The sequence below is a fragment of the Aythya fuligula genome, chromosome 2 (assembly GCF_009819795.1).
Source record: "Aythya fuligula isolate bAytFul2 chromosome 2, bAytFul2.pri, whole genome shotgun sequence".
NCBI lineage: Eukaryota > Metazoa > Chordata > Aves > Anseriformes > Anatidae > Aythya > Aythya fuligula.
The window spans coordinates 53,808,289-53,823,579 of record NC_045560.1 but is presented as its reverse complement, the minus strand read 5'-3'; the positions used below and the strand labels follow the sequence as shown (position 1 = coordinate 53,823,579).

General features: G+C 39.9%; 1 protein-coding gene across 1 annotated transcript in view; it reads right to left on the bottom strand.

Moving 5' to 3' along the window:
- Positions 1–13,777, bottom strand: part of TNS3 (tensin 3) — a 246,082-nt gene extending 232,305 nt beyond the window's left edge. The window contains exon 1 of the mRNA XM_032182218.1: positions 13,758–13,777. Within this exon, the coding sequence (XP_032038109.1) occupies positions 13,758–13,766 (9 nt within the window). The 5' untranslated portion in view covers positions 13,767–13,777. The remainder of the gene's footprint in view (positions 1–13,757) is intronic.
- Between the last annotated feature and the right edge of the window lie 1,514 nt (positions 13,778–15,291).

Here is a 15,291-nt window from a genome sequence, read left to right as displayed (position 1 = left end):
AATTATCCTCTCAATTAAAAGCACAGTATAAGAGGTGGGGAAAAAAAGACGCTTCTGTAATACGATTTTGAAATTTTTACCTTATATACTAGAGGGAGTCAGGTTTCTTAGCATCTAGGAGAATATGATCCACAGACCAATATGCAGCTTAAAAGCCTTGTAGAATGTGCAAGTATTTTCAGAAAAATGCTTTCAATGTACTCTGATTTTCAGAGAGTTTAGGGGCACAATATGAAAGTAATTTGAAGTGTACATTTCCCGGTGACACCAGGAATATTTTTCAGCCTTTTATTTTTTGGATTTCTTGGCAAGACTTCCTCTCTAATCCTAGCTCTTAGTTTCTGAAAACAGCCCAGACTGCCAACAGGATTTTAGAAGAGGAATGCCTTGTGGCAAGTTTTTTCTGACTTACTTCAGGAAGAACAAAATGTGCTTCTCCACTCGCCATTAGTCAGAAATGGAATTTCAAAGAATTTGCAGGAATCCAGCAGCCAACAGTCCATTCATCTGTGATTTGATACTCATTCAAGTCAGGGTCACAGTTTCATACTAAAAATTCACCAGCTCTAATCTTTCCTCTCTGTAAACATTGACTGAGAACACACACTTTTGGGATGAAGCTCCAGTTTTCATATTTGCCCCATCAATGTTTGACAGGTTAAGCTGGTTTTAGTTTAGTCACATCTGAGATATGAAGGTATTGAAAGCAAGAATTCAGTTAAGCAGCAATTTAGCTCTAAAAAGTTATGGTCATTATTAATCAAAACAATGAAAATAGCATTGGAATGCAACTGTAGTGCTACTGACAAGAATTATTGCTCCTTATTTATTTCTTGCTTTTATTTTTTCTAATAAATTATAACATATACATTCCTTAATGAACATCTACTGCATACAAAAGCAACAGAGAGAATGAATATTGTACAGAAATTATTAAATCTATTTCTTAACAGCTATCACTTTAAAGTATTTTGTAGCAAGGTTAATGATTCTTATTTTCTTTTTCTCACCATTTTTCAGCAAAAAGTTACAGCTATATTTTTAAATCCTGTAAACTAGTCTGTTACAGCTGACTATCTGAGTTGGAATTAAAAGGAGTTTAAAACAATTTAAACTAAAAATACTGTTCTCTGTTGAGTTCCACGTAATTCAGAGAACAGTTCAGGCTTGTTTCAAGTCTACTAAGCTTTCAAATGATGTTCCAATATTGATATTCTGATAAACTCAATACAGCTTCAGAACACAAGAAGAACCGAGCAATGGTGGAATCTCAGAGTTGCTTAAGGCACAACTTCTGCCCTTCAAGAAGAGCCTCTACGTGTCAAGTTGGGGGCCATCCACAATAAAACCAAGTACTTAGTTCTAGTCAATAAATTCTACATTTTGTGAATATTTAGAGTGAATTGCCTTTCAAGATATATTGCAATTGAGAAGTAAGATGAAATAAGCAAAATGTATTTTTGTTTTCAAAACATGAATCTTCCATCTTTCCTTTTAGGGATGTTCAGTGCATTCATTAATCCCAGCTGATACTTTAAAAACTTGTTCCTTTTTCTGTGGAGAAAACTGCAAAGTGTCATGGTTCTATGACAAAAGGGCTATCCCATCACACCTTTTTTTTTTTTTTTTTTTTTTTTTTTTGTCAGCATTCTTTTTGTCTATATGATCACATCTTGAAAGTCCTGATATATGTAAATATGTTCCTAAATGCAAGTTATTTACAAATTAGGGCTGAGGAAAGAAAAGCCATTGCCATACTGTTCTGACATGATTCCACAACTTTTGCCTTTTGATCACTGTTTTTAAAACACCTCGACTCACAAGTTTTGTTCAATTTAGCCAAGAGATTCTCTTCTGCTCCAAGATGTGGACACACTTGGTGCAACTAAAACTGACCACAAGTCAATAGGAAATAAGTCCTTGAAAAGCTATGGGTCAAGTGTCTCATGAACAGTTTATGAAATGCATTATTTTCTGTCAGAGTAACTGCAAACCTTAATTTCCTCCTATTTAGGCAGGTTACAACCACAGGGCCTCAGGGTAACAGGATCAGCCACCAGACTTAGCTCTGCACAGCCTCAGCCCTCCTTTAATTAGCACTGTTATTGGTGCATGGTGCTGGAAGAGCCAAGCAAAGTGCTATGTTCACTATCCTTGTTTTGATGTGCCTATAGATTTTCTTACAGTGTTTATCAAAAGCACTTATGAGCAATGTATCACTTTAGTCTGCTTAAGCACAAATGCAAAAAGTAACAGTTGCAAATACTTTCAAGAAGAGCTGAAAATAAAACCCTTTTTTGAACTGCCCACTAAAATTACAGCTGTATGAAACCCAGGTCAAAATCCCCAGGTTGAACTCTGCACTCATCTCCTTCAGTATCATCTCTTTCTCTCTCGCCTCTTTCCCAATGCCCTTCCATGTCTAGGTCCTGATGCCACTATACATATACTTAAATAAAACCCTTGGATCAATGTATTCAAAACCAGGACATGATCACTGAATATGTGCACTGAAATCCCATGAACTGACGTAACAATAAATCTAGAGAGAGACTTCATAAATCATACTTGGGAGCCTTCAAGGACAAAGACCCAAATGGTTTTAATTTCCTTTTAAGTCATGGCCATAGTTAATACCAGATTCGGCAGGAAGCAGGCATTCCATGCCTGTTGGGCTTATACGGACATGAAAAAGAGTTTATACTTGACATTTCCTTTAAAAACATAATGAAAACCTTTTGCTCTTTCAAGTCCCAAACTTGTATTAGTTTCTGAGAGTCTATTACTTTAAAAATGCATTTGTTGGCTCTGATTGCTTGGATAACTGTCAAAAAAGAATTAAGGGTAGGCTCTTCATTAGAGTTTTGCAGCTAGATGACAGAGAAGAATGAAAAACAAAAGCAAGATGCTGAACTGCACGTTTATTCTCTGCCCTCCTAAGGTCTGTTTTTGATAAATAAGAGGTCACTTATGACACCAACCTCTGATTCTTCACTGGCAGTACTCCATCAGCTAGGAGAAAGGAAAGAATATGTAGTATTTCCACACATCACCCCAATTCTCTTTTGTGTTTTTTCCCCTGTAATGTTATACACAGCTGTCTACCTGGTGCCTGAACCAAACAGTCAGACAAGTATTGGTAAAAGCAGAGATCCAAAAGCAGTTTCCTCAGGTGCTTCAGTCCATTTTCTATCAGCTGTGATCTGTACCCTTGCTACATACATAACAGAGGGCTAAAACCTCCACAGTGTATCCACAAATACATTTGGGTTAGATCAGTGCTGCAAAGGTTTGTGGATGACAGTTTTCTCCATGCAGAAGGTACAAAAAGGCCAAGGCTAGGTAGTTATGAGATGAGGATGCAGCAATTTAAACAGAGCTCTTGCAAGATCTCACAGTCAAAAAAAATAACCAACCTGGCTCCTCCACTATAAAATCTATATGGGAACAAAGAAGATATGTCTTGCTCTATAGGTGTCAAAGCTCCTTAGAAATGGCATGGCTTCATACTATGTGTAAGGTAGCATATACAAAGGCGTAAATCAACTGTTAAGAAAGCACAACCTAAGGAAATGAACAGCTATGTGGTGTGCTCTGTCATGATCATGATTTACTTCTTTATATTGCATTACTCAAAATTAATACACCAATGGTCTAGACATGCTGTCAAATACATTCTGAGGTTTAAAAGTAACTTGAAACGTTAATAGTAACCACTGTGGATATGTGTAGACATTCACACATACTCACACATACACAGGCAGATACGTGCTGGTTATTTCTAAAAATATTTTTAAACCTAAATTCTTGCTACAGAAACTGCTTATATTCACACCCAAGGAGTAAAAGTGCAATTAGGATTATCATTAAAACTTAACTGTCTAAGAAGTGACAGAGGCATCCTAGTTTTAGTAACTTCAAAGGGGATCTAGGACCTTAGTAACCTTTCTTAAAACACACTGAGTCCAAAATGTTTTTAGAAAACGCTGTCACCTCAAGGACATACTGCTCTTCTTACATTATCAGCTGGCTCAGGTTGGAAGCCAGAAGACATTAGGACAGAGTAGGGGTTTAGCCATCTTCAGAGAGGCAGGGATGGACCTGGGCTAGTGGGAAGATCTACACGCTAAGTAGAACAGGAATGACAAATCCAAGGGTTAAGAGCAGCACTTCCAGGGAGCAAAGCATGCACAAAGCAGGTCATTACATAGGATACATGAATAAACTCTGTTTTCAAAAAGCAGTTCAGAAATACCAGACTTAAAACCCCTGATCATAACTTGAAGTAACTACCCTTGCCATGGCAAGTTGTAGGGATTTGAGTCCTTACAAGAAACTGTAATGGATAGTTGATAACAGGCAGAAATCTCAAACCTTTGAGATAAAAACACAACAGCCCAGGAGTGAATGAGAACAACTATTAGCTTCAGGTAGCTTAGGTGTCATTCAATTTTTCCTCTCCAGATCTGGAACAGCTCTGATAAAAAATAGTGGTAGTTAACTCTCTCAGATATTTCACATTTACTTTATTTGTGATAGTTGTAACAGCTATTCATTCCCTTGATCCAAAAGGGAAGACCCATAAGGCAGTGGCATTTTCTTTTAGTTGTAAATAACTTATAATAATGAAACAATAGCCAGGAACCACTTATCCGGAATGCAATATTGACATACAGTTAAAGCACAGATTACAAAATAAGGTGGTTGTTTTTTTCTGGTTGGTTGGTTGGCTGGTTGGTTGGTTTGGTTTGGTTAAATGCCCTTTCACCATTCCATTTATTTTATTACAGCCAAGATTTTAAAAAAATAAATAAATAAAACAAAAGTGCTGAAGAAGCATGTTTTGACTGAGAGTGAATTATCTGCAAAATTGGAATGCAAATGACTTAAAAAGCTGATGTCTGAGATCACCATATTCTTCATCTGAGAATGAAACTCTAGGACTCTAGATGCAAGTTTTATTTTGTATATCCTACGATTTGTGAAGGCAGAAGCATTCTCAGCTATTATCACAAAATCACAGAACGATCAAAGTTAGAAGAGAGCTCTGGAGGTCAACTCATCCAACTCCCTTGCTCAAGCACAGCCACTTTGAACAGGTTGCCCAGAACCACATCCAGATAGCAAGGAGGGAGACTTCACTAGCTCTCTGGGCAACCTTTTCCAGTGCTCAGTCACCTGCACACTAAATAAACATTTCCTGAGGTTCAGAGGTAACCTCTTGTGTTTCAGTTTGCGCCCACTGCCCCTTGTCCTGGCAATGGGCACCACTAAAAAGAGCTCATCTCCATCCTCTTTGCAACCTCCCTTCAGGTATTTATGGACATTGAGAAGATTCATACCTTGAGCCTCCTCTTTTCTAGGCTGAACAGTCCCAATCCTCTCAGCCTTTTTTTTTTTTTTACAAGAGAGATGCTCCGGTCCTATCATATTGGTGGTCCTACACTGGACTCTTTCCAGAATGTCCAGGTCTCTCTTGCACTGGGGGCAAAAATGGACACACTACTTCAGTATTGAGTAGAGAAGAAGGTGAATCAACCTCTCTTGACCCACTGGTGATACTTTGTCAAATGCAGCCAACAATACTGTTAACCTTCTTAGCAACAAGCACACGTTCCTGACTCAAACACAATTTGGGATCCATGAGAACCCCCACACCATTTTCTGCCAAGCTGCTTTGCAGACAGGTGGTCACCAGCACATACTGGTGCATGAGGTTGCTCCTCCCCAGGTGCAGACTTTGTACTTCCCCTTGTTGAACTGCATGAAACTTTTGCCAGCCCATCCCTCTAGTCTTTCAGAGTCCCTCTGGATGGTGGCATGGCACTCCGGAACATCAGCCAATCCCTCTAGTTTTATCTGCAAATTTACCGAGTGTGCACTCTACCACATCATCCAGACTATTAATGAAGATCTTAAACATGACGGGACCCAGTATTGATCCCTGAGATACACTGCTAGTGACTAGCCTCCAACTAGGCTTTGCAGCACTGACCACTATTTTCTTGGTCAGCCAGTTTTTGATCTACCTCAAGTACTCCCTGAGCTAATTCTCTTCCAAACATACATCTTTCTTGTTCCAGCCTTTCCCCTGGTCCCTGAGATTCCTGAAGGCCAGTGTTGCCAGTAAAGACTGAGGCAAAGAAGGCATTCAGTACATCAGCTTTTTCCTTGTTTTGTGTAACCTGGTCCTCTATCTCATTCAAGCAATGTGCCCACATCATTTTCCCTTGACTTTTTTTTCTTCTTTTTTTGTCACCTACATACTTACAGAAGACCTTCTTTTTTTTTTTTTTTTTTTTTTGACATTCCTGACCAAATTCAATTCCATTTGTGCTTTAGCTTTCCTAACTTCCCCCTGTATGGTCAGACAATGTCTCTATATTCCTCCCATGCTATCTGCTCTTGCCTCCACCCTCTGTACGTTTCCTTTTTGTGAGTTTGGCCAGGAGCTACTTGCTCATCCACATAGGCCTCCTTGCATTTCTGCTCATTGGGATGGACCATTCTTGATCTTGGACGTGCTGATCCTTGAGTATCAACCAGCTTTCTTGGGCCCCTCTTTCCTCCAAGGCCTTATCCCATAGGATTCTTCCATACAGACCTCTGAAGAGATCGAAGTCTGCTCTCCTGAAGTCCAAAGTTGTGATATTGCTTTTCACCCTCCTCCCTGCCCTCAGGATCCTTAACTCCACCATCTTATGGTCACTGCAGCTAAGGTTACCTTTGACTTTCCCATTCCCAATAAGACCGTCCTTTTTGGTGAGGATGAGATCTATCACAGCACCTCCTCTCACTGGCTCCTCTATCACTTGGAGGAAGAATTTGTCACCAACACACTCCAGGAACCTCCTGATTGCTTATGTCCTGCTATGCTGTTGCTCCAGTAGCTATAAGGGTGCAGAAAGTTCCCCAGAGGCAACATGAGTTTGTTGCTGTGTGTCTGCAGGGGGCCTCATCTGCTTGCTCTACCTGGTCAGGTGGCCTGTAGAAAACTCCTACAATAATGTCCTCCCTTTAATCCTAATATGTAAACTCTCAGTCAGTTCCTCATCTATCCCCAGGAACAGCTCCTCCCCTTCCAGATATTCCTATGTATATCCTCTATTCACAAAGAAGACAACAGCCCATCCTTCCTGAAGAGTCTGTATCCTTTCATTGCAACACCTCAGTCATAGGAGTCATCCCGTCACATCTCTGTGACCTCAATAAGGTCATAGCCCTGCAAACATACACAAATCTCTAACATTCCCCATATTGAGCGTGTTAGAGTTAGGATCATAAGAGGTACACCCCAGCATGTTGTGTTCCTAGAAGTGAGTAACTGGCACCTAGTTCAAGCACCTGAGGTTGAGACACAGTTTTCTGATCCTCCGATGGCTAAAACAAGGTCCCATTTAGCTCTATCGAAATCAGTTGTTGCCTTGGCAAATTTAGACCAAGAAAATATTTCTGAATAAAGAAGATAAGCAAAGGCAATTGATAGAAAATTTCATTGAGAGATCCAACTACTGGAAGAAATAAAACAAAAAGAAGTCTAAGTTCCAGTATTCACTAAAGAACCATTTTTTTATTTTTCATGTGTTAATGCATGAAAAATCAGGGTTAAATATGTGCAAAAATCTATACCAGGATACATCACAGATAGTTTCACACCCAAGTATCATGGGAACAAGTAGACAAAGTAGGGGAAAAATGAGGGCAGTTGGTGAAAAAGCTGTTTTTGTAAGGACAGTTGAGAGAATGCAACGATGCAAAAGGAAATATCTAGTAGTTATATCCTGGGAGGAATATATAAGAGGTCATAATGACAGGTATTATTATGCTGGTTTGTCCCCCCACCCAGGGGGTGCTGGAATGTAGTTCTATGATGACCAGCACCAAGGGGATTAATGAGTAATGAATCCTACACATTCCTAAACTTTAATTGAGCCAAATAGTTAAATAATCTTTAAAACTTATTTTAAAAAAAAAAAAATCATATGAGCATTTTATTGTATAAGAACAGGTTTAGAAATTGTTTAATGTTCAAGCGCTTTGTTGAATTAAGAACTCTGCTGCCAGAGCTAGTACACTCAACCACGGCAGAATCATCAGAGATGGCTCCTTAACCTCTTATCTATGAAAAAAAACAGAGAGAAGAAGGAGAGGAAACGCTGTTAATGTTTTACGTTTTCATGAGAGAGGATGGAACTGGTCCGGCACCAGTGGTACTCAAAAATTTATTAAAATCAGCAGGAGCTCTTTCTACTGTTGGAACCTGCACCAGGCCTGAGGAAAGGAAGAAGGACCAGATGGAATGAAGAAGAAAAAGGAAAAGGAGTATGAATCTCATTCCACATACCATAAAAGAACTGACATGTTTTGAATAACAATTATGATACTTTAACCATTGCTTTGGGTGATTACACAATTCCATCACTGTTATGCATTTTTAACTGAAAGTTTTGTGCAAATAAGCTACTTAATGAAGTGGTGAGGTGACAGAAAGTATTTAACCTCTCTGCTTTTAACCAGCTAGATTTGAAGCAGATTGCACCTACTTATAATCTACACATTAATTTCTCCCTCACTGTTCTCTTTGAGACTTTTATTCTATCAGAATTATGGATATTCAAAGGCTGTCCAAGACCTAGGAAACCTGTTTATTAAAATAGCCCACAGTACTGACAATGAGTTCTCTTTTAGAAGGATAAAATTTAGCATACATAGTCTGTGGGAAGTAACAATTCTGAAACTATAAAGCTGCAGCCATGCTCAAGCTAACCCACAAGCTCTAAGATAAATAAATAGATAAATGTTTTCTACTGTAAGCTTCATGGGAGAATTGTTCATCTTATGGTACATCAGTTGAGGGCATAACTGAGCAATTTGGGAAACTTTATCTTTTCTACTATTCACATAATAGCCTTCTAGAAGGAAAAAGTGGTTTAAGTTCTTCTTTATTTATCAGTTCCTCTAAGCAACTATTTTGTTAAGTTTTAAAGATGCCTTTTTTTCCCCTAAAAAACCTTTATTGCCCTCCTGCTGAAAATCACTATAAAACTGGATTGAAGTGACTGAAAACTATCTAGCTCATTTTCCAGATGACATCTCACAGCTGTCAAACAGAAGGCACGATACTGAAGTGAAGATGTAATTGCTTCCAGTAACAGACATTACAGTTCAGCATAACTTCACCTGTCTGAGACCACCTGGTAAACTCACTGATACAGCAATTAAAATTGCTCAATGTTTTTGAAATCCATTTTGTTTTCCCCTTTCTGGGTCACAAAAAATTATATATATATATATATATATATATATATATATGATGATAGACAACTTGCATTGAAAGAACCAGCCATTGTGTTGAAAAAACTTGAAACTAATTTCAGTCCCTACTGTTACATAGTCTGAATCAGGGAAGTTCTCATCTTCTCCAAGATTCTCATGTACTTAAAAATGTTTGCAACAGAGACACCATTATATGAATTAACCTAAGTGGCATGCAACCTGCACAGAAGATCTAACATTGGCAAAAAATATATTCTTAAGGATTCTTGTTTTATTCTTGACTTTTCTGTTGCATAAGAACATAAGAAAATGATGCCAAAGACATGTGAGCTTGTGAGCACTTTGGGTCCATGCTGTTATTTGCTTAGTGTTCAATCCAAAACTATTTAAAATATTTCTTCCTGGGAAGAACTAGTCTTCATGCTATTCTTCAGATCTGTACAAATAAGTATTTAATAGCAGAAGCCAGAAAACTGCTGGGAGAAGATGGACTGTTAATCTGTGTAATACTGGTGACTACACTAAGTAGTGTAGCATCCTCATATTTGCATAATTTCACCCAGACAGAGATATTAAGATAAAATATGGAAGCCTACTGTACAGATAGGGTAATATGGAAAACAGATGGTCTGAATGGATTTCCTTACTTTGCACAAGTGCCTTGATTTTGATGGTGACAGAGTTAAATTTCTTCTTAAAGGCTTATAATGATGTTGTGTTCTGGACTTTTTTTTTTTTTTTAATAAAATGGTACTGATAATATGCAGATGTTTTATTTGTTGCTGAGCAGTGCTTGCACAGAGTCAAGGACTTTTCTGCTTCTCATGCTACCATGCCAGCAACAAGGCTGGCACAAGATTGCACAAGAAGCTAGGAGGGGACAACTGACCCAAACCGACCAAAGGGAAATTCCATACCATACAACATCATGCTCAGCAATAAAAGCTGAGGTAAAGAAGAAGGAGAGGGGAAACTCTCTGAGTGATGGTGTTTGCCTTCCCAAGAAACCATGTTCCAGTTGGAATTGGGATTGGAAATGGCTGAATATCTGCCTGCTGGTGGAAACCAGCAAATTAACTCCTTCTTTTGCTTTGCTTGCATGTACAGCTTTGGCTTTATCTAGTAAGCTGTCTTCATCTTAACCCACAAGTTCCCTTTTACCTGTCTAATTGTCTCCCCAGTCCCATCTGGGGAGAGCAAGCAAGCAGCTGTGTGATGTGTAGCTGCTTAGGAGGGTTAAACCACAATGAATGGAAATTCATTACTTAAAAAGTAATATGCTTCAGTGGAGAAGCACTAGGCTGAGAATCAGGAAACCTTAAGTCTTTTATGTTGCTTGCTGAGTAACTCTGAACAAGTCACCTTACTTCACTTTGCACTTCAGTTTTCACTGTTGTTTGTTAATACTAGATAGCAAGACTGACGCACTTTATAAAAAAAAAAAAAAAAAAAAAAAAAAGAGAGAGAAAGAGAGAGAGAAAACAGCAATGCAAACCACAGGTGTTCTGTACTGTAAAATGTTATAAGCTGTAAAAACACCAGTCCTTTAGTTGAAATGATCAGAAACTATGCAAACAAGTATCTATCTATCACACTCAACATCCCAAAAGCATGCCAAAAGTTGCTGCTCTGAAGTCTAACCTCACCAATGTCCCCAGGATTATACACAAGAAAAAATAAATTCAAAGATGCGGTTCAAAAGCAGAGATTAAGATAATGCATTTTCAGGTAACACTGGGATTTGCTCAGGAAGTATTGCCTAAAGAAACTGAGTTGGGCTGAATGCTGACATTCAGTCCTAACTCCAGTCCAGAAAGAACTGGGAATTCCATAGTTACTGTCACAGCAGCCCCTCACAAGAAACTGACTAACCTCCCAAAAAGGAGACCTAACCAAAAGATATCATCTCAAACCTGTGGTATTAGTGCCAATTTTAGGTTAGCTTAATTTGATTTCAAGAGGAAAAAAATGCTTGTCCTGTATAATCATACTAGAAAAATCTATACCTCCTTCAAAAATACAAAGCAAACAAACAAGCACTTTCGAAAACAAAGTCATGAAGTCAAATTTATGTTATTTTCCCCTCAAATTGCATTAAGACTTCTTGGCATATTCTGAGGCAGTAAGCCTAATATCACAATTATTTCAACCACCCATCAGTAGGAAATCAGATAGCCTGTTGTATAATTAAATATCTTTGTGTTGGAAGACATCAAGAGAAATTCAGTAACATGGAAACATCATATTTTAAGCTGTTGTTTGTTGACTCCTTTTTCATGTTCCAGATGTAAAATAGAGCCAGTGATGTTAATACATCCTTCCCATATGTTTTCTGTTCCATAATAGGAACATAAATTGGAGCCTATGCCAGCTTTGTAGGCTACTCCATCATTTGAATTCATTTTATAATCAATCTTTTGAGAATTATTGGCTCAGCTTCCCCTATAATTCATACTAATTTTCGAATGATGAAATGTAATTGTTTTCAGAGGGGAAACACTTGATTTATGCTGATATATGAGAAAAGAATGCACACCATCTATTTAATTCAACTCAGTATTTTATTTAAATCTAATGTCTCTCTCCTCCTCCCAGCCTACCTACCTACCAACACCCATAACCTCCTAAAAATGGGTATCCCTATTGTCTGGTGCTAAGGAAAGTAAAACATCCTGATATCTAATCTAAATCTACCCTCTATTAGTTTGAAACCGTTACCTCTTGTCACTGCACTCCCTGATAAACAGTCCCTTCCCATCTTTCCTGTAGGCCCCTTTTAAGAACTGGGAGGCCACTGCACGCTCTCCCTGGAACCTTCTCTTCTCTAGGCTAAATAACCTTAACTTTCTCAACCTGTCTTCATAGGTGAGGTTCTCTAGCCCTTCAGTCATCCTCATGGCCAACCTCTGGACCTGCTCTAACAGTTCTATGTCCTTATGCTACAGGCCTCAGAGTTGAGCACAGTACTTCAGGTGGGATGTCACGAGAGCAGACAATCCTGGAATCCTGGTCCTAGCTGAGTGACAAATTAGTAATGTTCCTTCTAGCAAAGAATATTGCATGAAAATCCTAAAAAAAAAAATATGTCACTGATTTTTCACCACATGACAATATTATGATTTTTAGGTTTAATATTAGGTTGGTAAGATCACAGTGTAATGGTTCTTTATCAAGAGATCACTAGAGATCATTGGATATGCTTTCAAATGGAATAAAGTTCCTTCTTCTAATTCTAATTGAAGGCAAAGAATACAGCCCTTTAAAAAGTCACTTGACTGGAACTGAATTCTAGCCATCTTACACCTCAGAGGAAAGCAATTCTGGCAGGAAAACACCAATATTTCCTTAGCAGCTTTTTATAATAAAATTGTTATTTGACGATCCTTGGTTTGAAACGTCAGACAAAAGAATGATGGAGATAGTTTCACAGAGCGTACAAGAAATAGTCAAAGGGGAACTGAAACCAGTAAAGATTATTTAATGCATGTATTCACACTTTACCATGTGTGTGGTATATTATTCATGAATTTCTGAAAAACTAATCCTAAAGCATTTCAACATGGTATGTTTTCAAAAGGGAATTGAAATGAGAGAAGATACTTAAGCATGTGAGAGGGAGGCTACTATAGTATGCAGAGCCCAGTTAGCAAAAACATTGGAACATATGCTTAAAATTAAGTTAAATCTGTTGCTGAATTGATTTTTTTTTAGAGGTAACTCAGAAGGAAATGCGTCAAACTTCAAAGGTCCGGAGGTTTGCTTAATAAACCAGAAATAGAGATGCCTGAATGCGCCTCTGGAATGAGTTGTGTGGTACTGAGACTCTCAGATAGTGCTCTACAGAGATTTCTGGTACTTTCAATTTGCAGTTGTGCCTGAGAGGCTACTATTCTGGCAGCTTCTCTGGTTTTGCCGAGTTATAAAATCAAAAGTAGCCTGTGACTTCAGATCAAATGGGTTTTAAACCAAAATTATTTAAAGTTGATTGAACTTTTCATACCCATGAAAAGCTGGCACACGTTCTTCAGGATCATCAACCCATCCTCAATTTTTGACTTATTTTTTCCATAACTGCCCCCAAAACGCCATTTAGGTGCACATTCCAGGACGATAGTGAACATTTACATCAGCGTGAACGCGAGCGCTTCCTCCGGTGTCACCAAGCGGCCGGTATCGCGACAGAGCAGCACTGCCGGACCAAGCTCTGCACGCTCAGTACCCGCTCCCAAACCACAAGGGCCACCAAGATGCTGCGTGCGCTCACCCAGGTGACTGCTACCACCCAAATTACCGACCACCAGCGCCGGGAGGTGCGGAGCAGCCTCGGGCCGGCTCCCAGGGGCCAGCCCCGGAGCCCCGCGGCGGTGGCAGCCGCCTTCCCCCGGCCCCTCGAGCACGGCGCGGGGCGGGGGGGGGGGGACTGCAAAACCCGTCCCGATGCCCCCGCTCCTCGCAGCGGCTAGGAAGCAAACCCCGCGTACCTTCACCATCGTCTCGGCCTCTTTTGGGGGCGGTGGGCGGCGGGGCAGCGCGCTCCCTCGGCACGGCAGGCTCGCCCGGCCGCCCATGGGGCGCCCCCGCCGCCGCTCCTCGGCCACCGGGCCCCTGCCCTGCGCTAACTTCGGGCTCCTCGCCCTCCGCCGGGAGCCATCGCCCCCCCCGGCACCTGCTCGGCCGGCAGCTGGGTGTGCTGAGCCGGGTTAGCTGAGCCCGCTTTTTCCCCTCGGAGCTGCTCGCGGAGGTCCTTCCCTGCCTGCTTCCCCTTTTGTTGCCGGGCTCTAGGCTGACCACACCGTGCCCCCTCCGAGGCCAGGGGAGCAAATCAGAGCCGGTGCTGGCTGGAGCTGCGTCTCCAGCTGGGGAAACAGACTTCCCTTGCCTGGTGGGAGGGTTTTTTTGGATCACTGAGTGGTATGGATACAATAACAAAGAAACTAATAACTCACGAAACAGACTGTTTAAGAGGGTGCGCCGTCTTTGTGAAGGAGAAAAGCGAACTTTCCAGCAATCTGTCACCAAGGCAAAGCTGATAGTGCCGAAGTAACTTGAGAGTGAAAAATAGGTATTTAAAGTCGACACTGAGAACGACTTAGAAAACAGAATTGCAGAAGGGGAGAACCTACAACAACGTCCCTCTTCTTTGTGTAATCTGCCTGCCAGCTAATTAATTAATTATTTCCTTTTAGTTTTTAACTAAAAAACTTATTTTTCCTGACTGCAAAAGGGTGCGTACTGCTAACAGGGCAGAAAGGATAACCAACGATAACCATGGGATGGAAATGCAGCACTGTAAGCTTAGAGATAGGTGCTCTCTTCCATCTTTGCCATAGATATTTGATATTCTGTGTAATATAAATTTGCAGAAGCGTGCTGTAATTTTGCACATTTTAATTCTCAGATCTCCAGCTACAGAAGAGACTGCTGCATTGTCAACAATGCTGAGAATCTGTAGCTCCCACCAGGACCTAAGGGTGTAACTCTGGATAACTCTTGCTACTGTAATTATGGATTGTGGGCAAAACTTTCATCTGTGTTCTCTATGGGTTTCTAAGTTTACTCCTCTGGAAAAAAAAAAAAAAAAAGACCAAGTATAAGTCAGTGCTTCCTTGCTTCTCAGGGGTCCTGAGAAGTTCAAACCACATTTGCCTGATTCTCATGCTGTAAAAAGATGTCTGCAACAAAACAGCAGTGAGAGTTCAATATCTATTTCCATACATTTGAATTTCAGCCGCAGAATCTTAAAATAGATTTGGAGGAACTGGGTCGATCAGTTTTGTTTTTTTCTCAAGGAGTAAAAGAGATAAGAAGTCATTTTAAACATTTATGTGGCGATAACATCTGGCATGTTAGTCAAAACTATTTTATACAGATAAAAAGGAAAATAAGTTAAATTATTTTTAACTCTATTTTTATTTGTTTCTTCATCTTGGTTGTTCTGAGTACTTGGCCCCCGTTATGCAAAGCACTCTACTGATAGAGAGAGACTTAAGTCATTTTACTTCATAAAATGTGTTG